Genomic DNA, 25,196 nt, shown 5'->3' on the forward strand with positions numbered 1-25,196 from the left:
ATGGTGGGGTCCCAAAGGTAACCCACAGGGTAAAAAGCATTTTTTAAAAAATTTATGAGTAGAGATGTGGTGGAGCCGCGGATCCAGGTAAAATAAAAATAAAAAAATGAAACGCGGTTTCCCGCGCTTTGTTAATGTAAAGTCCCCGGTGGGCCAAGTCCTGGGACTTATGTGTATAAAAGCGGATTGGTGGCTTCTGGCTGCCTCCCGCTGCCCCGGGGACGGACACCTCCCTGGGGCTTATTCGTTGTATGCAGGTGCCTGGGCCCCCCACTGCCCTGGGGACCGCCACCTCCCCAGGGCTTAGTTTCTGATATGCGGGGAACACCTGGGCCCCTCCTGGTGCCCCAGGGACCACCACCTCCCCGGTGCATTCATGTAATATAATGCGGGCCTGTGGTCCCCTTGCCGCCCTGGGGACTGCCACCTCCCCAGGGCTTTGTTTTGATATCCACCGAACTACAGCCGGTGGCAGATCTTTCTCCTACCTTGGTGCCAAGACCTGGAACTCCCTCCCGATCCACCTACGACAGACCCAGGACCTGCTGACCTTCAGGAAACGCCTCAAGACCTGGCTGTTCGAGCAGTAGCACTTCTCCCTCCCCACTCTCTTCTCAGCGCCTTGAGACCCTAGCGGGTGAGTAGCGCGCTTTACAAATGATTGATTGATTGATAACCACTTTGGAAGGATAAGAAGTTGATGTCATTCTAACCTTTCAGGGAGAGACTGTCTGAGACCATGTCAAACATTAAGTAGAGCAGGGGCACATTCATTTCCACGTGACTGGCTCTTCCCCCAGTCATGCTGGCTTTTCAGATGAAATGAAATCTCACTACGCACTGATGTTGCAGAAAGCACTGATAAATGGTCAATAGTAAAACACAAGGAAAACAGGTTAAATCTGTGCAGTGAGACACAGTCTCATTGCAGAAGCCCAGTGCTACCATGTTTGAAGATCTCATTTTTCCCCCGGTGGCCCATAGGCCTCTTCCAAGGAGGAGATGCAGATTAGTTTGTGCCACACTGAGTGATCCCAGTCAAATACTTTAAGTTCTCTGCATCTCACCACCCTGTCATCTTGAGTGCTCAACAGGCAGAAGGGGTAACTAAATTACATATCCACCTTGTGAAGTGCAGTGATGGCATTATGTAGTGGGACGGATGACACAGAGTAAAGTGGCAGTATTTTAGCATAAGAGAGGCAGACTTTCGGTGTGACACAATTTTTAACTTACATTGAAAACATTTGCAGTATTAAAAAAAATTTTTAAAGCTTCTTCCTATTAAAATATTATGAAAGTGGACAAGGGCAACTTACCTGTTGTTTGCTCTTTCAATCTATCAATTTCTTCTTTTAAGCTTCTAATTTCCAATTCTTTATTTGCTGTTAGAGGCCCATCCACAGATGAATATTGCAGAGCTTGGACCGTCTGTGTGGATTCTAATTAAAATAGAAGCGGAACCTTTGTTAAAGAAGCATAATTTTCTTACTGCATCATGTGAACACAAGGTAGAAGAGCAATATCAAAGTAAACACAGCAAGTAATGTTAAACAGTGCACAACATTCATCTGAGAGGATCAAAGTACCCAATCTTACAGCTTTAAGAAGGGAAACATTGACACAAAGCACAATTAGATGCCAGTTTTAAAACAGATATTTTGTCAACTGAAACACAACAGAGTTACGCTTCAGACAATATATAGGGGGTCATTCTGACTTTGGCGGGCGGCGGAGGCCGCCCGCCAAAGTTCCGCCGTCAGAATACCGCTGCGCGGTCAAAAGACCGCTGCGGTAATTCTGAGTTTCCCGCTGGGCTGGCGGGCGACCGCCAGAAGGCCGCCCGCCAGCCCAGCGGGAAACCCCCTTCCATGAGGATGCCGGCTCCGAATGGAGCCGGCGGAGTGGAAGGGGTGCGACGGGTGCAGTTGCACCCGTCGCGATTTTCAGTGTCTGCTTGGCAGACACTGAAATTCTTGGTGGGGCCCTGTTAGGGGGCCCCTGCAGTGCCCATGCCAATGGCATGGGCACTGCAGGGGCCCCCAGGGGCCCCACGACACCCGTTACCACCAGCCAGGTTCTGGCGGTCAAAACCGCCAGAACCAGGCTGGCGGTAAGGGGGTCGGAATCCCCATGGCGGCGCTGCCTGCAGCGCCGCCATGGAGGATTCCCTAGGGTAGCGGGATACCGGCGGGACACCGCCGGTTTTCCGTTTCTGACCGCGGCTGTACCGCCGCGGTCAGAATGCCCCTGAAGCACCGCCAGCCTGTTGGCGGTGCTTCCTCCGTCCCCGGCCCTGGCGGTCCATGACCGCCAGGGTCAAAATGACCCCCATAATGTCACAAGTTTGACTTTCTGCTGTTCCATATTTTTATGAAAAACTCGCTTTGTTAGGAGAATCTTAAGTCTCTTAAATACACCTGTAGACATGCAGTGTGTCTGTCTTCCAAAAGCATGTGTTTCTCATGAACATAGGTTCAGCCTCCTCGAAAACTGGTCTCTGGAAATCTGGAAGACTGCTTATGAGAAGTTGACAAACGTCACACTTTCAGCCCTACGCCACCACACTATTTGTGAGTAGTAGTTCCTAATCAGACACCTGGTTCCCTATTTAAATGTGCCTTCCATAGGCTCTGGAAAGCTGTTGCCTTTGTTGTACCAAATTGTTAACCAATGGCAGTAGATATAAAAACACAGACTGTCAACACTGGCTGTGACTTACACTGAGGGCTGTGTGGTTCAGAAGGAGGTTCAATGTGACAGTAGTAGCAACATATTTGGTGGCCCCTTATCCAGCTGGTAGTCGAGGTGGGGTCTGGCGAGCGCTGGTGTCCCATCCATGCAAGGTGGTGCTTGCTGCAAGGGAGAAAAATCACCAAATGCACCGGAGCATGCCCGGTCATGTCAGTCTGTTCAGCTTGATGGTGTCCAAGCAAGTAGCGTGTCCAGTGAGGTTAAACCATCAGACTGGTAGCAGAAAACGAGGGGATGGGGAAGGCCCAGATGGAACACTGCTTTCTCTCAGGCACGCTGCAGGGGTTGTGGGGGGCTGAGCTTTGCTCCTGCCCTCAGCTGTTTGCTCTGAAACCAGATCCGGTGACTCTGGGCCTGGAATTATCAGGTCAGGGGACCAAGGATTACTGAGTCCAGAATTGGGGGACCCAGTCCCAGTAATCCTGTTCCTTTGCTCTGCTGTCTTTTGGCTAGGTTTGCTCTACTGAAATACTATGTACATATATAATTCTGTACCTACAGAAACCATGCCAGTCCAAATCGCGTAATTCCAACTAAAGTTACTGCTCCAGGTGGAATACCACATGCCTAAGAAGGAAATAGCAGCACAGGGACTCTCAGAATCAGGCGAGTTTCCAGTGAGACGCAGAGCGGAGATTCAAGGAAATATATTTTTCACACCAGAGAACTTTTCTGGAGGGGCTAAATTCAATATCAGATGTTTCTTTCTACTGTGTTTTCACGGTTGGGGTGGGTTTGGGTGTGTGGAGAAAGGCAGACCAGGGTGCTTCTCTTTGCAAAGAGGGTGTGGTGGTAAGGTTTGCCTACAACCCATAACATAAATACATTGTCTGACCTTGTTTTCTTTCGCCTCTAGCTGTCTCTTTCCTCCACAGGAGCAAAGACCTTGTATTAACCAAAACAAACCTTTGATGGCATCATCAGAATGTGAATGGTAAATTATTTCCCCTGAAGTAAATATTAGTGCAATGTACTCAATTAAAATACACATTTGCTCCATTCTATCCCACCAATAATATTTGTTGGTAGCCAGGACTGGTTTCTTTTTAAGCAATTCTGAAAATATCTCTCAAATAATTTGCTTTCAGAGATACACACATTAAAACAAATTTATACAATAAAATTCAACAATTTGCCAATGTTTTTGCACAACAGTGGCGATCTTGTTTTATGATATTGAGTATTGATTTTTGTAAGTAATTATATAAGTGTTTTTGCTTTGTACTTTATTCTCACTAACTCTACATTTCATAGCAGTTTGTGTGCTGAGTTAAGCAAACCTAAACCTCTTGTCTGGTTAATTGGATTAAAAAACTGTTAAACTATGTGTTGACTTTGAATAAATATTTGTTGTGAATCCACCTTGCCCAGGTGAAACCAAAATATACCTCTGGTGCCCTGATGACAATGTTAAATTGTATACTTGTACCAATACTGTTTATCCAAATGTGAATTTCTATTAACTCTTCCACCGTACTGGCATTGCAGATGCCCAGTCGCTCATATGTGAACCATTTCCAATCAATCATTTTGGTCTTTCATCTTCTGTTAAAAATTAATGCAACATCTATGCATGAATATACTGGAGAGCAATGAAATAGGAGAAAGAAGGGTAAGGCAGAGAACACTGTTGGATTATCTAAACAACTACAAAGCCACATTTTGCTCTGTGTACCATGAAAACGGTAAATAATGTTGGGACTTTATTGGTATGGTGCACAAATTGTTTAATATTGCATGACAGCATTTGTATAGCGCTTACTACTCTTATGGGGGGGCGTAAAGCAGTTACCCACATGTGTAATACGCCATACTGTGTGTGTGAGTGGAAGTGTGCTGTTTTTTTATTTCAGCCTATGTAGGATGTGTTTCCATGTTATGTATGTTGACCACCGCGGTGTGGTTAGCGGTTCCGGGACTCATCACTTGGTGGTGTGTCAGATGAGGAGGATTGACATGTCTTTTTATAGTTTGAGGTTAGCTGTGCGATGTCTCGCTCTTCTTTGCTAATTTGATGTTGTTTTAGAAAAAAGCAATAAGTCTATCTAACATATGAGTAAAGAGCGGGATACGGATAAGTTTATATGTGATGTATATTGCTAGTATTCTATATATTGCCCTGTTGATTTATTAAAAATGATGAGGGATGATTCCTAAAGAGGGACTGAGTATTTGCAATATATTGAATCACAAATACAGTTTCTCATGGTTGTAGATACAAAAACACCAGCACTGCGAAATTGCAGAAACCAACAAGTAATATATATTGATTTTCGGAAAGATTATTGCAAAAAAACCAAGTAAAGAAAATATTTATCTTTTCCTTTTTTGTAACACAAAAAAGTGTTACAATTACTGATTGTTGAACAATCCAGGCTTACTTGCTTCTTGCTACTGCGGGTGCTATGTGTAACCAGCCATATCTTTTTGGTGGCAGCGCCTGTAAGCACATAACCCTAAAATTCACTTTGATTTACACTTTGTACCACTACTTATGTTCAGTTATGATTGTGGATTCCATCCTTATTTTCCCTTAAAGCCTGTCCTGTTTATGCCTCTCAAATTATCTACAACACCTCAGAAAAATCTATCAACCAGCCGAGGACCAGCCTTTGGGGGTGAGGGGCCACGCCACCCCATATTTTGCCCTCACAAGAAGAGTGTCTATCAGGCTGAGCAAAGGTCAGCCTGACAGACACTCTTCTTTTTCAGGTCAGGCGGCCAGGAGCTAGACATGAGCTATTTGCGCAGACTCCAGGTTGCCTGAGCAGAACTTTGCTGGGCTGAAGAAGTCATAGTCCAGTGGGCGTGACCTCCTCAGCCTAGCAAAGGTGCCTCAAGGCCCTCCCCCTTAAGATGAGGGGGAACGTCATTGATTGCTTCAGATCTGGGCAACTCAGTTTTAAGCCCTGAAGTGCCCAGGGCCGAATGTCACAGAGTGGGGTGGGGTCAGCAGTCTCACTGAGCCCATCCCACTCTGTGACGTGTTGGGACTGGTGCCTTCCCTCATTGGCTGACCTTAAATTAGCCAGTGAGGGAAAGCAGCAGTCCAAACCCTCCTGGGACCTCCGATGTAATTGTGTGTTTTTTTTTTAATGAATGTTTGATGCGTGCATGTTTGAATATTTGATAGTGAGTGCTGTCAATGGATGTGTGTGTGCATGCGTGTGAATGAATGAGTGTGAGCGTGCATGGGTGTCTGTTGTCGCCTCTCCCTCCTAAAATTACCGGCTGCCACTGGTATCAACAACTATTTCTCTGTTAAGTGTACACATGAAGGCAAGCCTTTTTTTATGAAAGAAAAAACAATTTTGTCATTCCCAAAAAGCAAAACATTTACTCCTACCTGCCAGTAAAACTACTCCCCAGGGCGTGGACTGGATGCCGTAGGGTGGGAGTGACCTGAAGTTTCGTGCATATTAATTAAAGGACAGGGGTCTAGGGGAAGAGATACCCCATGGAAAATATTTTCTCCATGAAAGAGAAAGAAAAAGAAAGTACAATTGTACAAGAGAAAGCATTTCCCCATGTGCCTTTGAACACTCTGTACAATCATGTAGGTGGAAAAGAAGTGTACTGGTAGTCAAATGTTTTCTCTGTAAAGCGGTGGGTGTCGCAGGCTTCCAGGCATACTCCAGCAATCTTTATGAATTACTTACAGTTCCAAAGCTGCACTTACAGGAGGTAGTAGACCAGTGCATAAGGATTTCTAATTTATGTTTCTGTGATTCGGACCCTTTAAGTGTTTTAAGGTATGCATTAAAACAAAATTACTCCTGGTCACGTGTTTGGGATATTTAAATGTGAATAGATATACTAACAATTGTACATTTGTGAATGTGTCGTAAAACTAGTCAAAAATAATTTATAAATTAACGAAATAACTCCCTTTTCTGTGTGATAAGGTCAGGACAGCAAATGGCGTAGGTGTCTTACAGCTGACAGCTTGTCAAGTATTTTATGGTTGAACATTAATATGGAAATGGTTACAACAGCATGAGTAAGGGTATGGAATGAACTGTGATTATAAGTGGAAAAGTTGTACATGAGGGAGAGCGCAACTTGGAGAGTGAGGAGGAACCACACGAGTGAGACAGCAAAACAGGATGGTTATGGAGAATGCCACAAGGAGAAGAGCAACATAGAGCGTGGGTGCTAGGGAGAGACACACAAGAGCAACTCGGGAGGTTCTATGCAACTCATGCATTGTCTTTGTGTGCTTAACCAAAAAAGGAAAAGGATTATGTTACTGCATCTGTTCGTGGCATAGATTCACATGCTCTGCATACTTCTGCCATCTAGTGTTGGGTTCAGATGTGTAAAAGTGAAGAAGTCGTCAGTCACGAGATAAAGCGACCCTTCCTTTCGGTGATACTGTGCATGGGAATCAATTCCATTGTTAGATTGTTTTCCAATAGTCAGGTGAGAATGAAGTGTGAATATAATGTTAGTAAGGGATGACCATGCATGTGAAGTGTAATGAAATACTGCAACAGCCACGGGTGTCCGGGGAGGTGGGCAGGCGCATGTGAATCTACAGCACTACATGCCACGAACAGATGCTTATAGGGTAAGTAAGAATCCATTAGATGGCATATGTGGCTGTAGATACACATGCTCTGCATAGACTGTAAAGCAGTGTCATCCCAAAAAGCGGTGGCTAACCCATGGGTGTTGCAGTTCTTTGAAATAGAGTACCAAGCACAGCTTGTCCAACATTTGCTTGTTGCCGTGCGGAAACATCCATACAGTAATGATTAGTACATGTGTAGAGATTTGACCATGTGGCTGCTTTGCAGATGTCAATGATTGGGATATTACCAAAAAAGGCCATAGATGCACATACTTTATGAATTGAATGTGCTCTAGGAGGTATGGGTAAAGTTCCTTTAGCTTTAGTATAGCATTTTTGGATACATTTGATTATCCATCTTGATATGCATGATTTAGATATAGCCTTCCCTGTATGTGGAGGTGAGAAGGCCACACACAGTTGTTTAGTCTTACAAAAGTCTTTAGTCCTATCAATATAATACATTAATGCTCTTTTAACATTTAAGGTGTGTTGAGCACTTTCACTAACTGAATCAGGCTAAGGAAAAAAAACTGGTAGCTCAACCAATTGGTTCAGGTGAAAAGTGAAAACCCCTTTTGGTGAAATTTTGGATTGATACGAAGGACTACCCTATCCTTATGTATCTGGAAAAAAGGTTCTCCCCACACGTCTTAGTGGAGTGACTGCCACCGAAAATGCTACTTTCCAAGAGAGAAGCTGGATTGGACATTTATGTAAAATTTCAAATGGACGTCCCATAAGTCTGGCAGTACAATATTAAGATTTCAGATTGGTGCTGGGGTACCCTAGGTGGACTCATTCTCTCTCTTAAGACCTTCCATAAATGTTTACATAACTGGAATTTTGAATAATGTTAAATGTTGTCTGTTTTGCAGATATGCTGCTATTGCTGCCAAGTGCAGCCGTACTGAGGTATATGCTAGCCCAGAACTTTGCAAGTAGAGCAAATAGTAAACAATATTTTGAATAGTTACATTAAACGGATCAATTTGTTTGCTTGGACAATAAATAACAAACCTTTTCCATTTAGCGGCGCAGCATGCTCTGGTGGCTACGTGCTTCCTTAAGAATGGTCATGCTTTCTTGAGGAAACTGTAAATATCCAAACTCTATGACCTCAGGAGCCAAATCACAAAGTTGAGTTCTTTGGGATTTGGGTGTCTGATTTCTCCATGGTTCTGAGTGAGAAGGTACGGGCGTAGGGAAGCTTCTCATATAGAACTACTGAAAGTTTGAGTATTGGTGTGAACCATGGTTGACATGTCCAAGTCAGAGCCACCAGAATGAAGGTGAGAGAGGATTGGCTGAGCTTCCTCACCACAAAGGGAAGGAGAGGGAGAGGTGGGAAAGCGTAAGCAAATATCCCTGACCAACTCATCCATTGAGCATTGCCCTTGGAGAGAGGGGTGGGAGCCCAGATGCGAAGTTTGGGCATTTTGAGTTGTTTGCTGTTGCAAACAGATCTATGTGTGGAAAACCTGAACTATTTTTGTAGGACTTGAGGGTGGAGTTCCCACTCATGAACTTGTTGCCTTAACATGCTGAGTAGGTCGGCAAGATCATTGTGTGTCCCTGAGAGGTGTTCTGCTAACAACTGAATGCAATGGTGAATTGCCCAATGCCAGATTGTCTGAGCTAGTCGAGTCACCTGTAGTGAGTGTGTCCCCCCCATTTCTGTAAATAAAACATGGCTGTTGTATTGTCTGTCCGGACTAGAACAGTCTTGCATCGAGAGAAACCAGAAAAGCTTTGAGTGCTTAGTGAATGGCTTGAAGCTCCAAGTAATTTATGTGTAGAGCTTGATGTTTGGGGTCCCACAACCCTTGTATTGAGAGATTGTGGAGATGAACACCCCAACCTGTAAGGGATGCGACAGCTGTGAGAGTGATCTGGGGAACAGGGTCTAGAAATGGCAGCCCTTTTGTCAGATTCTGTGTGCTCCACCATTGCAGGGAAGAGTGTGTGCAGCTGTCTAACGTGTAACTGACCCTGTGCTTGAGACCATTGATTCACCAGACACTTCAGCAGCGGATGCATGTGCAGTCGTGCATATGGCACTATTGCAATACAAGATGCCATCATCCCTAGAATTGTCTGGACTGTTCATACTGGAATAAGTTGATTGGAGAGTACTTGAGTCAACAGAGTTGTTATATTCTGAATCCTGACTGTATTGGGGTAGGCTAATCTTAAGTGGGTGTTTAGAACAGCTCCTACACTAGGCTATTCTTGAGATGGTTGTAGGTGTGATTTTTGTATGTTGATGGTAAACCTCAACTGGTGTAGGAGATAAATGGTTGTCTGTGTGTGCTGAAGACATTGCTGAAGTGAACTGGATTTGATTAGCCAACCGTCCAGATATTGGAAGCCTTGAATGCTTTGTCTGCGTAGATGCGCTCCAACTACTGCGAGGCCTTTTGTGAATACATGAGGTGCAGATGTTACTCCGAATGGGAGTGCTCTGAACTGGTAATGTCTGCCTTGTATGACAATTTGAGATATTGTCTGTGTGCTGGATGTATTGGGATGTGGAGATAAGCATGAAGCCTCCTTGTTGTAATAGTGGTATTACATCTTGTAGAGTGACCATATGAAAATGTTCTGATAGGATATATTAATTTATTGGTCTGAGATCTAGAATTGGACGAAGGGACCCATCTTTTTTGGGAATGAGAAAGAAGAGAGAATAAACTCCTGTTCTTTTTTGATGATTGGGAACTAACTCTATTGCTCCTTTGTGAAGGCGAGCCTGTACTTCTTGATTTAAAAATTGCAGAAGTTGTAGCGAGAGTTTATGCTTTTTCAGTGGTATGTTTGGAGGTGTGGTTAAGAGCTCCAGGCAATAACCATGTTGGAAAGTATCCAACACCCACTGGTCTGCTGTTATGTTTTGCCAGTTGGGGGAAAAATTGTTGTAGACATCCCCCTAGTGGTGTAGGAAAGTGTTTCAAATAATAAATAGTCTTCTATGGGGTCCTTACGTCATGGGACCTGGTGGTATGTAGCTGCCCTAGCTACCGTCTCATTGAATGATTTGGTGTCATCATGTGGTGGAGACGGGTTTGCTGGATATAAATCTGAATATGTGTCCTCTGGTGAGTCAATATAATATGTGTCCCAAGGGTCTAATGGTGGCTGCAGTGTGTAATCATTCCTCTCCTGATCCTCTACATAGGAGTGTGGCGACCCTAATAGAGTTTCTTCTATTAAATAGTCTGCCTCTGAGTGTGAGTGGGGTGGTGAAGGAGGTGGAGGAGAGGGTGGTAAAGGTGGAGGTATAGGACTGGTGGTGATGTCCTTTTTCTTTTTCTTCTGTGGAGGTGGCTGGATATCAATAGCCTCCTCGAATGAAGTTTGGGGCTTAAAATGAGACGCTTTTGCGATGATCCGACCAGTATTTGGTTGAATATGTATAGTTTTTGGTGTCGGATCAAGCTTCTCCACCATAGTCCGTAAAATAGGCTCCAGCGCCAATACAAATGGCTTTGAACTGAATGGTGAAACTTTCTATGACGAAGAAGGATTTGGTGCAAAAATGCTCAATGTCAATGTTGTTGGAACCGAAAACAGCCTATGTTGGGTCGATGCCAAAACCTTCACGGCCAGTTTGTGAGCAGAGTCCTTAGGCTTGACCTTCGGTGCTGAGTCGGAAAGCGGTTCATCCTTGGCAATTATTTGGTGCTGGCAATGGCAGTGGTGGCCCGAAAGCCTTAACCTCTGTCAAAGCCAAATGCTTCTTTGTTATGTGGGCCTTTATACTCACTGTGTGCTATATCGATGGTACCTGATGTGTCTGCACGCCCGCCTCAGTCTTCGACTTGGATCCGGAGTCCGAAATGCATAAGGCCTCCACTTCTGCCACAGAAGCCTCATGGAATTCCTCCTGCAGCTCGAAAGTCCTGGAGGCCGAAGATGTCTGGTTTCTCCTCAAGTTCTTTTTGCTGCATTTCCTTCCAATGCACCCAACGATCCTGCAGTGTTTTCGTCAACTGAATTGATCAACAGGCCTCACAATTCTCCTCGTAGTGATCTGGTGATAAACAAAAGTTACACACCGAAGTCTGTGTGGGGATATTTGGCGTGACTCCTAGGACAAAAATGAAAAGGTATCCGTTCCTTCAGCAGCACATTTCTGATTGATACTGAAGTGTGAGAAAAAGAAAGAGGCCCAATCGGGCAAGGCCCCAAGGCTGGGGCTGAAATTCGTCGACCAGATGAAGTGTGGTTTGCGTCCCGAGTTCGCAGTATATGAATTAAACACGATCAAAAACAATACAGACGAGTGTGGAAGTCAAGGGAGCCTGAACAGTCATGAACTGGAGCACCGAAGAACACGTCCGAACCCAATGGTGGAAAGAAAACTATCTAACAATGGAGTCGATGTCCATGCACAGTACCACTGAAAAGTGGGGTCACTTTACCTTGTGACTCTGACGACTTCTTCGAAGAAAAACAACTTGTCACATCCGGACCCAATACTAGATGGCAGAAGTATGCAGAGCAGGTGTATATACAGCCACACATGCAATCGAACAAGTAGTTTCCTAAAAGTGAGCCATGCATGGCTACTAGTGAGCCAATCAAAAGGACTGTAAATAGGCTATGCTCCAGAAGCGGGGCAAACAGAAGAAGAAGAGGTCAAGCCACCAAATATATATAAAGACTATGAATGGAGAACAATGTGTGACATTGAAGGACACTGTAAGGTCCCTAGGCATGTGCAGAAGACTTTTGTTAGGTAATCCTCAGTTGAACATTCTCTGTGGCTGTACAATACACAGAACAATTCAGATGCAAGCTATAGTCTCTCAAAAATAAATGTATTTTCCTTTTTTTCACAAATCTTATTAAGCATGGTTCACCTTGCAACTTTCTGCTTAGTTCAAGTTTTTCCTGCTCTAAACGCCTTATTCGCCGCTCGTATGCTTCAGTGGCTAAGCTATCCTCCAAGGTTCTTTGAACATTAGCATCAAGGTCCACAGACGTCGGTCGCGCTGTATCTCTTAGAGAACTTCGGTCTGAAAGGACACTGAGGAAAGAAGAAAAATTAAATTGAGACGGAAATTTCAAAAGGAAAAATTCCCTCTTTAGGATTTGTTTTAACTTCAACTATCATGTTTTTACACAGCCAAAAACAATCACCTTACATTGATTCCAAAGTTAAAATTTAAAACAAATTTTAATGAATTTTCCAACTAACATTTGAACCAGTATAACTTTCTGCTTTGTAACACTATGATGTACAGATGTGCATATTAAAGAGACCATCCAGTGTACAGTCCTTCATCTCTAGCAAATAAGAATTCTGGATTGTTTGATGTCAGCTGGGGTTCTGACAATTATACGGACATCATTCACCAGATGGCCCATTTAACCAGCACCTTCAGCCTCTTAATATTAACTCTGGAAGGATACAGGGCTGAGTCAACCCTGCTAGAGAAACAGATGCACTAAATAACTGAGATAACGGTCAGAGTAAAATACTTCTTCAAACCAACAACCTCCCGAACCCGTCTTTAGATTTTTTGGGAATTTATAAAGTAGCATGAAATAATTTGTATAGGACCCTCTGTAATACAGTTTACATCATGTGTGCCGCACCTGACATTTAAGAAAGGGAGACATGTTTTGGTTCTTAAACTGAATATGTGTTATATTTTGATTCAATGAAAACAGAGATATGCTGCTGAATTCCAGTGACAATAGTCAGAAAAAGTGCAAACCAAACCATGCTTGACTGAAGGATGCATTACCTGCCTCACGCGAACAGGACATGATTTCAAACTTTATTGCACTCGACTCTTAAGGTCTTAAGTTGGCGAAAACAAAATGTCTTTCTCAGTTACAGTACTAGAAGCCTCTACAAAATAGGCTTTGAATTGTATCTCCACGACCTGTGGCCCTTGGACATCTCCCACTCATAAAGCGTCATCACTAACTCACAAAATGCAAGGAAACTATTGGAAATGTGCACCTGCACACAAGATTACAAAAGGGAATTTGCACTTACCAATTACTTGTGTATGTAAAACCAACAAATGGAAGATGAAGACCAGAAAATGTAGTTTGTGAAGGTGGAGGCATCGTCTCCTACAAGGAATAAAAAGAAAATATGTTAAACTGGATGCCTTCCAAAAGAAACTACAGTTCTTTATTATCACACCCTGATACATTAATTTACCTGGTTGGGGAGGCAGCAGATACCACAATGAGAATTAAGAAAACATTGCATGACTTTAACTATGATTTTGCAGTATACGAAATGGTTCTAGCATGAGAGTAAGGAGTTTGAAAACGTGGGGTTTTATTTAAAGTTTGGCAGACATGGTGCTTGTGTCTTTCAACAGGATCTCGAATTCAGTGAATAAACTACTCCACTTTTCTTCGGAAAGTGGTGAATAGTAACATATCTGCTGGCAAATTCCATCACAAGCATGGCAGATGTCCCACACCACAAGCGTGCTATAGTGAATGGCCTCATTAATATTTGGTGGAACATCTACATCCACCACTTGTATTTAGAGTGGCACTGAGATCAATGGGCTCCTAATGCGGCAGGGCGGGTGGACCATCCACCACTACTTGGCTGATGTACCACATCAGCTCAACAGTTAATAAATCACTTAAGATTTTAATGTAGAGAATTAGTAACATAAACACAAATTATCATGTTGAACAACAGCCCTTTGATGGCCATAAAGGTTACGACTGCTCACCAAAACATAATAGCATCATAGTAGTAGGCTTACCTGGACATTAATGCTTTCTTATTTAAAGCAGAAAAGACTGGGAAATTGCAAATTCACCTTTAAAATGTTCCCATTTAGGAAACTACAGCATAAATAAACTTTCTTTCTTGTGAAGCACAGAAGCGTATATAGAGCCTATTTTAAACTGCACCAAAAGAATGCACTATACAGAACATGTTCCTACTTTAAAGTGAAAATTAGAGAGTTGCACATTTAACTATACAAGACTCCCACACTAGAAAACGTATTTGTGCATCAATGAACTTTATTAGCAAGCACGGGGTCCTACACAAAGCCACACTCAGCTGAGTATTGCAACAAGTGGATGAACCATGCAGAGTATGTGCCTATTGAGGAAATCATTCTTTAAAAATACCCCACCAACGTTTCTGCATAGGAACCAATATCAAAGCACTAGTGTGTGTTGAACAGAACAGGTGAAAAGTAGGACTGTTACCCCAAAAGAGTGCTACTGGAGGTCACTTTCGTGTGGAATGTGCTTGTAATCCTGCAATCGAATGTGCTTGTAAAAGAATTAATGGACATAACAGCACTGTTTTAAAGGGTTCTCCATTAAACAGAAATACAGAGAGAAAGGGCCACGTGTACAAACATCCGGTACTGCGACTCACAAAACCGGATGTACAACAGTGTACTTTACACTGTTTGCAATTCCCAATGGGGTCAAATGATGCTGGGAGAGATGGAGGCACGCGGGATGATTTTACATGGATCCCACTTCAGTAAGTAAGTTCTAACCTTGAGACATTCTGGTGCAAGCACTTTATGCTTCTGATGTGTAATGAGCTGCAGCGCTGTAATTTACACGCTACTGTTTGTGGACTGCAGCGTACCCATTTTTTCTGGAACTATGATAATATCTGGGCTATTAAATCACAAAAGAGAGTTTGGGGAGCGTCAAAATTTAAAATACAGAGAGAGAGGGAGAGAGAGAGAGAGACAAGCACATTATTTGCAAATTGACCACCATGAAGATAAGAAATGAGTTACTTTCATTTAAAGATGTAAAGTCTCGTCCTGCTGGAATATTCAACAACTGGAGCTCAACACCCTCTTCTAGTAAACTACAGAGAAGCACCAGAAAAATTAGAATATTCTACTACAAATCAGATTCAAGCAGTGCTTAATTTGTAAATAAGTGCCAAGGGCCTTGTTATGAGGCCACCTCCATTTGCGCCACGTGTTGTCACTGTTAGCACAGCCAGTGGCAGTACCTACACAACTCCTAACCACCACACCGCTACAAGTGTGACAACTCATACTGTTTGAGACCTCCAAAGCTATAAGAATGGCTTGGGAGAAAATAGTGCTACCATGTGGCAGCTGTCAAGTGTTGGCAATTAAGTGCCGGTGCTCAGCACCGGAAACCACCGGCTCAACTTAAGCAGTGGATTCACGGCTCCTTGCTTAGAATATTACGATGGTGTTTATGTTTGCATTCTTTCACTATAGAAGCTCTGCATAGTGTGCATAATGTCTTGCATCATATATTTCTTAGTAAACAGTGATGCAGTTTGGGACTTTGGGGTTCATGTCTTGATACATTTTGCCAGAAGTGAATTCAATTAAATGTGATCTAGACTTTAGGCGGGGGCGGCCATTTGAACAACAACAACAGTTACATTGCATGACAACAACATCGGAAATGCAATCAAAACAGGTTCAGCAACAGATAGGCCATGGGAGTAGACACGGTAACGTGAATTAATAACAAATGCGAAGGAAAAGGTAGATGTCAGATGGAAAACCTAGAAAAACTCTTCTTGAGTTTTGGCCTTGCCTTTTTAACTTTTAAATTGCTTTGACCAGAGGGGCAACCCAGTGTACCAACCTACCCTGGGCTCCCTGCTGTGAGCTGGAGTTCGTCTAATCACATTTTCCAGGGTGATCCTGCTCATTTAAAACTCCCTGTGAACTCACTTTTGGGACTTGGGTTTTTTGCTTCGGTATCCGGTCACTATTATTTAGCGGGAACCTGCCTTTCTTGTAGGTTTACTTTTGCGGCTTGGATCTGCTTGCATTACTTTCTACAATATCATCTGCCATCTGGATCATGCTAATATTGTGGCGTGAGAAAATATACCATTTTGTCGCAAAGTAGACTATGGTTGGAAAACGATATGCTTTACTTATGATTGAACATCTTGAGATAAGTTAAACCTTATACATGGCTCATCTGATCACCATAATATTCATAAGCAGCAAACAATAGGCTCATTGGAGATGTGGTATGCAGCTTGCCAATCTTAAATCGGAATTTACTAAGCGGTGTGCCAATGAAAACTAGCTGTCATCTGCACATTATTTCTACTGTATGTTTTTCTAGGTCATGGAATAATCAGAAAATAGTCCCAGTACACCTCCACGTACTCCTGCGCTGTCAGGCCTCAGTCAGCTGGCACCCATTCAAAACACTGGAAGAAAACTCGAGCAAAATTGTCGAGCTGAGAATAATAGAATGTATCAATCCACAGCTGCACTGGTTACAGAAATTATTTATGACCTCCCCAGGCCCTCTTAGCAGTGTGGACGCCCGGCAGTGATAAGTGGATGTCCACAGGCCTAACCAAGAGGATATATTATGTTCTCAACCTTAGAGGCTAAGAGCATACACAGGAATGGCCAATGTGACAATAGATTGCTAATAATGTCTGCCCAAATATGATGATCTTAAACCTCTGACTTTGAGAAAAGACGCTTCCGAACGTGATCCATCACAACACTGACTCTATGTTCCTCAAGTGTTAGGATCACGACAGTCAAAGGACTTCTTAAGTTAATAAAATATTATGGACCCATAACACAGAAAGATCAATAACTGTGCACTATCAGAAACTAGGTCACTAAGAGGAGGGGAACAATGTTGATATTTTCCAGTTAGGGAATGCGTGTGGCGCAAGTAAAATGCGTTCCACCAAAATGAGCCAATTGTGATTGCCTTTAACAAGTCCACAAAATGTTTTTCTTGTCTTCGGGATCACTCAGTGGAAGGCCAGGAGAATTCGCAAGAGGCATCCTTTCAAGAAACTAAAAGCTAACCTTTGATATTTTTCAGCTGTTGCAAACAGATCTACTGAAGAATCACCCAGTTCTTCACATACTTTAGAATTTTTGTAGGACCTGGTGACAAAATTAATCGCAGTCACAGCCTTTTTGAAACTTCTGACAATGAGTATTACGTAAAATGGGAATAAAACGATCTTACAATGCAGAAGCTCCGATTATACATCAAAGCTAATATAAAGATAAAAAAAACAACTCTAAAAGTTAAAAAAACGTAAAACCTTTAGACTCATTTTGCAGTGATACTATAAAAGACTGTGCTTCTTTAGCAATTTCGCCATTATGGAAAATAGTACATAACAATCTTTGAGGTTGCAAAGCCACATGGCCAAAAGTAGCATGATTAAAATCTCGGACCCCACTTGCAAAAAAGAACAGATGCATTCATGATATCCTAATTTTTCCCAAGCTTCTGCTACACCTCTTGTACGAGTGCCTGTGCTCTTAACAGTAAGATAATTCACCTAAGATTATAATCTGAATGACAATTCAAGACATGGTTGCATTCTTTTATCTGTGTGGACTCTGTTACCCATTTATATTTAGCTAAGCAGTGATGCAAATAGATTTTTGTGCTCATTTGATGAACAAGGATGTTTAAATGTAACTTGAGCTGTCTTGAGGACCAGCTTGTCAAAGTTTCTTAAGAATGCTTGAAAAAATCCTAGGCATAGGCAAACTTAGAACTCTCACTAAATAGCAGCTCTCTCAGGGAATTAAAGGGAAACGACAATATAGAACTGCTGCAAGCCATATAGCATGGGCAATGGAAAATCCAAACTCATGTCTTATGCTTCAGCTGAAATTAAAGAATTTACTGAGGTTGGCTGACAATGTCCTTCCTTCAATGTGATTAAGGAAACTCTTGTTTGTATAGGGAACAATTTCAAGTGCATTAATCAATGTGGGAGAGAGCTTAATCTACAGATTGAGATGAATTTTTAAAGCTTGGACATCCAACTGCATTTATAAAATGACCTAACACCCTTTCCCTGAGATTGTCCCTTTCCTCTTACCTGGAGAATATATTATTTATTGTTGATATATAAAAAATAAATCTCTAAAGATATGGATATGATTTCTAAGTTTCACCTTTCTCTGAGCCCAATGTGCAGTGGTAGTTGGCACACTTTTTATGTCTCTTCCCTCTAAAGATTGGTGCTTTATTATTCACAATATTAATCGTTAGATGATGCTCGGCTGTGTACAATTGTAAAGCATCAAAAGTTTTTTGAAGACCTTTAACACTTGGAAGACTGCAAAGCTATAAGAAAAATGAACAGTGGTGCTAACAGACAACCTTGCTTAAGATCATTATTTGTTTATATTTTTGAAAAGAGCCCCCATGTGAAACTGTGATGTGCAATAATTCATATCAACAGTTCCAGGGGACTGTCAATAGCAATTACGTTTTTCTACAAAATCTCTCTCTCAACACAGTTGAATGAAGTAAAAAAACAATAAAAATAAAGTACACGGGCTGTCCTCTCCAACCTAAATATTTAGCTAATATTTCTTGTACTATAACAATATTTTCTATGGTACTGCATTTAGCTTTAACACCCTATTAATCTATTGGAATTATTTCTTTCTCTAGAACCCAAGATTGTAAATGTTCTAGAACATCTTTCGAAAATTAGTAGGTAAATTCTAAAATCCTTTTTTCAATATAGTAGAATTATAACACTACCTGTCTGTAAAGCTGGAATTTTCCCAGGGGCATGAAAGTAAAAATACAAATAAACTAAAAATGGTCCACATAGTAGGGGTTCCTTTTTTATCCCCGATATGGGCAAGAGATTAGCGCCAATGGTCCCATAGTATCTAGCTCCTTTTATATTTGTAATTATGTATTTACATTAGGAGGATTGTATATAGCATTAACTAAGATTTCTTTTAGGTTACTCAAATTGGGGGAGATTTTCACATTGTTTAAGCTCTACAGGTCTGTCAGCTAATTGATCCAATACTAAGTAAAGACTGATATAGATTGTAAAGTAGTCTTGGCTCCAATATGTCAAGAAATTACAGGCAAACATTGTTTTGAAATCAAAGATATGGTGCCCACATATAAATTAACCCATAGCTGATCCTTTCTTGATATTTCTTAGATCTTCTGCGCCATGTCCCTACAGACATTTTGTCATCAATAATATTCAACATTTTGATATCTTCTCAACTTATTTTTTTGATGAGAGAGTCAAGTTTAAACAATGGATTCCATAAAAGACCCAAATTCTTCTATAATAACACACAAAACATTATTTTATTTTTTTATTGTATTTCATTGAAGGATTTGTAAATTGAACATATTCCTAAAACTCAAATTTCTTCGGCCTTAGAAATTATCTATCAGAATTCCTCAGTCTTTTAGATTTCAGCTGTCGATGTTTTCCCAAAAAAGGGTTACATGTAAGGATAGAGTATAATATTTGCTAATTTCACTGAACTGTAGTAGTCAGAAGCAATTGGTAAGCGTCATAAGAAGAAATTATGCAATCAATGGTAGAATGCCTATAGTTACAGTAATGTGCCAGGCTTGCTGAAGTGTTATTTTCTAATAAAAAACATCTACTACTATACAGTCCTTTTTAGCGCAGTAGTTCCAAAATAATGTTCCAAAATATTTTTCTGTCATGAGTCAGCTTTAGCTTCCTCAGGAACTGTACCTCAGGGATATTCCTTCCTCTTCCCTCTCTTTATTCTAAGAGATTTCCTGAGCCTGATTAGAGATTTTGGCATTTAGAGCTCACATGATTAAGAAATAGGTGGTTTGCTTCCTTCGGAAAACTTGTGCAATGTACTCCTTTTCTGATTTCAAAAGATAAATATATTGAGGCCCTAAAGGCAGATATACATTAAACAGTAGACATGAAAGGTGTTTGGGTTCCAAAACCAAATTGTAAGCATTGCACTTTTTTCTTGGATGATTAAGTACTTTGTAAGACCATGAAAGTTCAATTAGTAATAGTATTGCAACTTCTACGTGGGAATGTTCTCTCATTAAGCTAAGTGTTGGGAAACTAAATCACATAATAAGTATCCAAACAAAAGTCCTAAAGTTGTCACTTGGCCACACTTCTTACATAGAAATGATTTCTGCATTAGTATTAGATAACAATTTTTGTATGGGTCAAAAAGGAGCCCAGATCTGTCCCAGGTGAGAATTGCCAATATTATGTTAAATAGGATAAAGGATGGATGCCATAGAGGTTAATTTTTAATAACCCTTCTAGCAAGACTAGGCCATATAATATAATCATCACTCAGGACAATACTTTAAACTTGAGTTTGCTCTTGAAGGATTGAAAAATCCTACTATTTGGGCCTAAACTTACAACAGTTGCATGTGCCTCCTAAATCAAATCTTGTTGGCTTACTCCAGAATCCATCCAAAGAGCGTACATGTTTGGTCTTAAATGTAAGCAATCATTTATCTTCTCTATTGTATCTGATAAAGGTGAGTGGACTACATCGATACCCCTAATCAGAAATAAGATGCAAATCAGAGCAGAAATAATATTTGAGAGAAATATACATATAGTGCACTTTTCAAAGTGATCATCCCAAATTAGTACAGATTTGATATCTTCAGATGCTATCATACCATGTTCCTCTTTTGCAATAGTTTCAAAAAGCAAGGGTCCATACTATCATCAAACAGAGATATAAAGTCTAATGTTTTGTTAGTGTCATTTAACCTTTGATTTTAATTTTAAAATTGTTGTGTAGGACAATTTCTGCTGGGATTGTTGAGCCTTTTAGTTGAAGTTCTGCTGATCGAAGACTAACAATGGAGGATCAAATTCAACTCCGGAAGGATTCAAGGTAACGTCAGGCCCCAATGTGTTTCCAGGGGATGGATCAAGTACCACGTTCACAAAGGAATCCACAGGTAGTTCTAACTGAATTATACCTAGCCTAGGAGAGAGCTATCCAATGATTCTGAGGCTGCATCTTGGTTGATTACTTCAGGAGCTAATCTAAGACTGTGCCTATTAGACTTGCCATTTTCTTTCCTTTATTTTGAAATTTCTTGGCCCGTGTCAAGCTATATAATGATTGCTACAACAAAATAGATGGTTTTGCACTGAACAAAGCTGAATTCAGTAAGGGGTAATTTGTGTAGATCCTACAAGGTTTTCCTGCAGAAAATAACAGCTGAAATAAAAAAATATTGAAATTGAGGTGAAAAAAACAACCATTTTTCTTCACGTTTTACTCTGTAACTTTTTACTGCGATGGCAGATTTTTTAAAGAGATATACCGTTACGTCTGCTGGACTCATCTGGTTGTAGGGATATATAGGGCTTATAGGTTCATTAAGAACCCTAGGTACCCAGAGCCAATAAATGAGCTGCACCTTGCAATGGGTTTTCATTCTATACCGGGTATAAAGCAATTAATTTGGTGAAATATAAAGAGTGAAAAATAGGTATAAAGAAAACCTTTGTATTTCCAAAATGGGCACAAGATAAGGTGTTGAGAAGCAGTGGCTATTTGCAAATCTCTGAATTCTGGGGTCCCCATACTAGCATGAGAATTACAGGGCACTTCTCAATTAGAGGTCCTTTTTTACACACTGTCTTACATTTGGAAGGACAAAATGTAGAGAAACACAAGGGCAATAACACTTGTTCTGCTATTCTGTGTTCCCCCAAGTATCCCGATAAAAATTGTACCTCACTTGAGTGGGTAGGGCTAATGCCCCAAAATACTATGTGGACACATCAAAATTATCAAATATTAAACTACCTGTTTTTGCGGGGGAGGACCTGAGTTTTTGGTCCTGGGCTCAGCAGCCATATAGGGAAACCTACCAAACCCAAGCATTTCTGAAAACTAGACACCCGAGGGAATCCAGGGAGGTGTGACTTGTGTGGATCCCCCAATGTTTTCTTACCCAAAATCCTCAGCAAACCTTAAATTTAGCTAAAAAACAAAATCAATTATTTCCCGTATTTCAGTGTGGGATCACCGCACCGCGGCAAATTTCCTACCACCCAACATTTCCCTCAGTCTCCCGGTAAAAATTATACCTCACTTGTGTAGGTGGGCCAAGTGCCTGTGACAGGGAAGAGCCAAAAACATGTCAACATTGAGGGGCAACCAAAGTGGGTCCAAAAGGGTAGTTTGAAAAAAAAAAATTTTTAGGCTGACAAGTGGGGCAGAATTTTTATCGGTATAGATGAGGCAATGCTGGGTGGTAGGAATTTTGTGGATTCCTGCAGATTCCGGAAGGTTCCATCCCAAAAATGTGGGAAAATGTGTGATTTCTAGCAAAGTTGGAGGTTTGTAGGGCACTGCGGGTAAGAAAATAGTGCGGCACACCACCCTGGAATCACCCAGAAGTTTAGTTTTCAGATGTGTCTAGGTCTTGTGGATTTTTCTAGATGGCATCGTCCCAAAGTCCAAAAAGTGCAGCCCTCACCATTTCAAGTGGGACGATTTTGAGAGTTATCCAAGCTCTCATGGCCCAAATGTAAAACCAAAACCCCAAATAATCAAATGTCCTCTTGCTTGCCACGGGATAAGATGTTTTAGTGTGCAGGGGAGAGCTGATAGACTGTTACCCCATTCAGTTGGGGTGGGGGCAAAACCAGGCCCATACTGGTTGGTAGCCATCACCCCACTATTTTTTGTTTAATTCCCTGGCATTTAGTAGACTTTCTGCTCCCTCCCGGGGTGTGGATCGGGGGTAATTGCGCCATTTGCCCACTGTTGGGCAGAACAACTTTGACCCCATTTATTTGGGGTGGGGGTATGGCCATACCTCTACCCTCTTATTTTGAAAAAAAATCTTCCCAGGTCTCTGGTGGGCTTTATGCCCCCCTTGAGGGCAGATCGACCTTCCAAAAATAGGCCGATCTGCTCCCAAGGGGCCCAACAGTAATGTGCCCCCATGGGAGTGACCCCTGCCCAAGGGGCTGCCCCCCCCAAACAAAACACACACATACACACACACCAATCCCTGGTGCCTAAGTGGTTTCGCCCCCCCCCCCAAGGGCAGATTGGCCTAATAGAAATAGGCAGATCTGCCCCCAAGGGGAGCAGAAATGGCCTAAAATAAATTCCCCCCCCCCAAGGGAGCGACCCTTGCCTAAGGGGTCGCTTCCCTTGCGTGAAATTGGTGCACAAAAAATCCCTAGGGCCTAGTGGTTTCCGCCCCCCTTAGGGACAGATCGGCGTAATTTAAATCAGGTGGGTCGGGGGTGGAAGGGGAAGCGATTCCCCTTCCATCCCTGATGGGGGGCGTGGGTGAGAGGCCCACAGGGGGAGCGCTAGCACACAGCCTCGCACACACACACACACAGCTCACCCCAGGCACTCAAGGGGTTAAGCCTACTCCTTCAAGATCAATATAACCACTGAGATAATTTACAGAGAATGGCCCGCTCCTCAGGTAAGCTCATAAATTTCATTTTTATTTGCAACATTTAAACGGGGAAACAAATTTCAACATCTATAATCACATGTAAATTTGACTTCTACCAATTTGTTTTGATAAATCAGGAAGACCAATAGTTACAACATGTGTCAAGAAATCTTGCAGATGATCTACAAGTAACAACATTACCAAGTTAAGCATATAGTACTGAAGTTGGAAGACGTTATGGACACTTCAATAATACACCCCATGTTCTCTCAATATTTTTTCCGATTCTTCAAGACACTCAATAGCCTTTAACATATAATTATTGAAATAATTTTAATTAACATTAACTGATCAAAAGGAAAAGAGGCTTTCAATCCAGTTCCAGTTAGATGTCCTCTCTTATACCAACTCATGGACTGTTCTAACATAGAAATAATTACAAAGCACGCAAATAACTACAAAATCAAAAGCAGGTAGCTCAAGAGCAATTTCAGAATCTTCGTAGGTTCTAGTGCAATCGAGTAACATTCCTCATACCATATGGTCAATCACTTCCATCATGAAACTCTTTTGCAGAGTCAAATTAAAAAAATCAAAAGATAGAGATCACATTAGCCATTGCCTTCTCCAGCTGCCAATAATAGGAGGACTCTGCCATTGATGGCATGATCCTGAATTTCCTCAACTTCATGGCATTAATAAAGAAAAAGCCTTGGACGTTTAAGTCTTCTTGTAGACAAGACAAAGGATCTCTCTTACAAAAAACTAAAAGAGGATAGTATTTAGCAAATCAAAATGCTAAAAAAAAATTCCTGTAGTAATAGTGGATCGTACATGTGCATTGATTACTTCAAAAGTATCTACTTTTATAAAGGCAATTTCTCATGAAAGTTTGCGTAGTAACAGTACAGGTTGTCTTTCAATTACCAAATTCATAGGGAATATGGAGTAATTGATGGGACACAAGAACCAGGAAGATCTGCTTAAGGTAGGTTTATTGAGAAGTAGAAACAGTGAGCTGCCGGTGGCACACAGGCAGCAACTGACAACTCTTTGAACACCAACATTTCCAAGAAGAACATGGAAAATGACAAGCAGTGCCAACATTCCAGCCTGTTGCATAGAAACATTCTACACAAAGCTCTACATACAACTACTACATGGATTTTCGCTGTACAGAAAAACAAAAATGACCTACATACTATGATCTACAAGTTAAATAGATTTGCATATGATAAGATTACAACAGATATAGCAAATCAACTTACAAACAATAAGTAACTAGCTTCTAAAACAATGCACTTAAATAACTTTCATGACCAACTTCCACAAAGGTGACATTATCAGGGGTAACAATACTGCACCAGAATTGTTCACTGAAACGCCAAGGTAAATTTCTTGTCCAGTTAGTATGTCTACTTCAATCATCTTTTTTCTCTTATTGCTACTAATTATGGCTTACTAGTGAACTAGTTTAGACTGACAGGACATCCCAGGTGAGCTGGGACAGGTGAACACGATCATGTGACTGGGGCTGTCTGGTGATCTCAAGCACTCTTTCTAGGCTGCCCTGGCACATTTCACAACCTTCAAGTACAGTGAGGGATCCCTTTTGCTACAAGTAACAGTAAAAGGGGATATGATCATTCTCTTGCTG

General features: G+C 41.6%; 1 protein-coding gene across 2 annotated transcripts in view; it reads right to left on the reverse strand.

The window, feature by feature from the left end:
* Window positions 1-25,196, reverse strand: part of CDC42BPA (CDC42 binding protein kinase alpha) — a 608,613-nt gene that overhangs the window by 223,013 nt on the left and 360,404 nt on the right. For both annotated transcript variants that reach the window (XM_069233802.1, XM_069233803.1), the window contains exons 9-11: window positions 13,341-13,420; window positions 12,193-12,359; window positions 1,320-1,442 (exon numbers count right to left, since the gene is read on the reverse strand). In XM_069233802.1, the coding sequence (XP_069089903.1) occupies window positions 1,320-1,442; window positions 12,193-12,359; window positions 13,341-13,420 (370 nt within the window). The remainder of the gene's footprint in view (window positions 1-1,319; window positions 1,443-12,192; window positions 12,360-13,340; window positions 13,421-25,196) is intronic.

This window comes from Pleurodeles waltl, chromosome 5, assembly GCF_031143425.1.
Source record: "Pleurodeles waltl isolate 20211129_DDA chromosome 5, aPleWal1.hap1.20221129, whole genome shotgun sequence".
Classification (NCBI taxonomy): Eukaryota; Metazoa; Chordata; class Amphibia; order Caudata; family Salamandridae; genus Pleurodeles; species Pleurodeles waltl.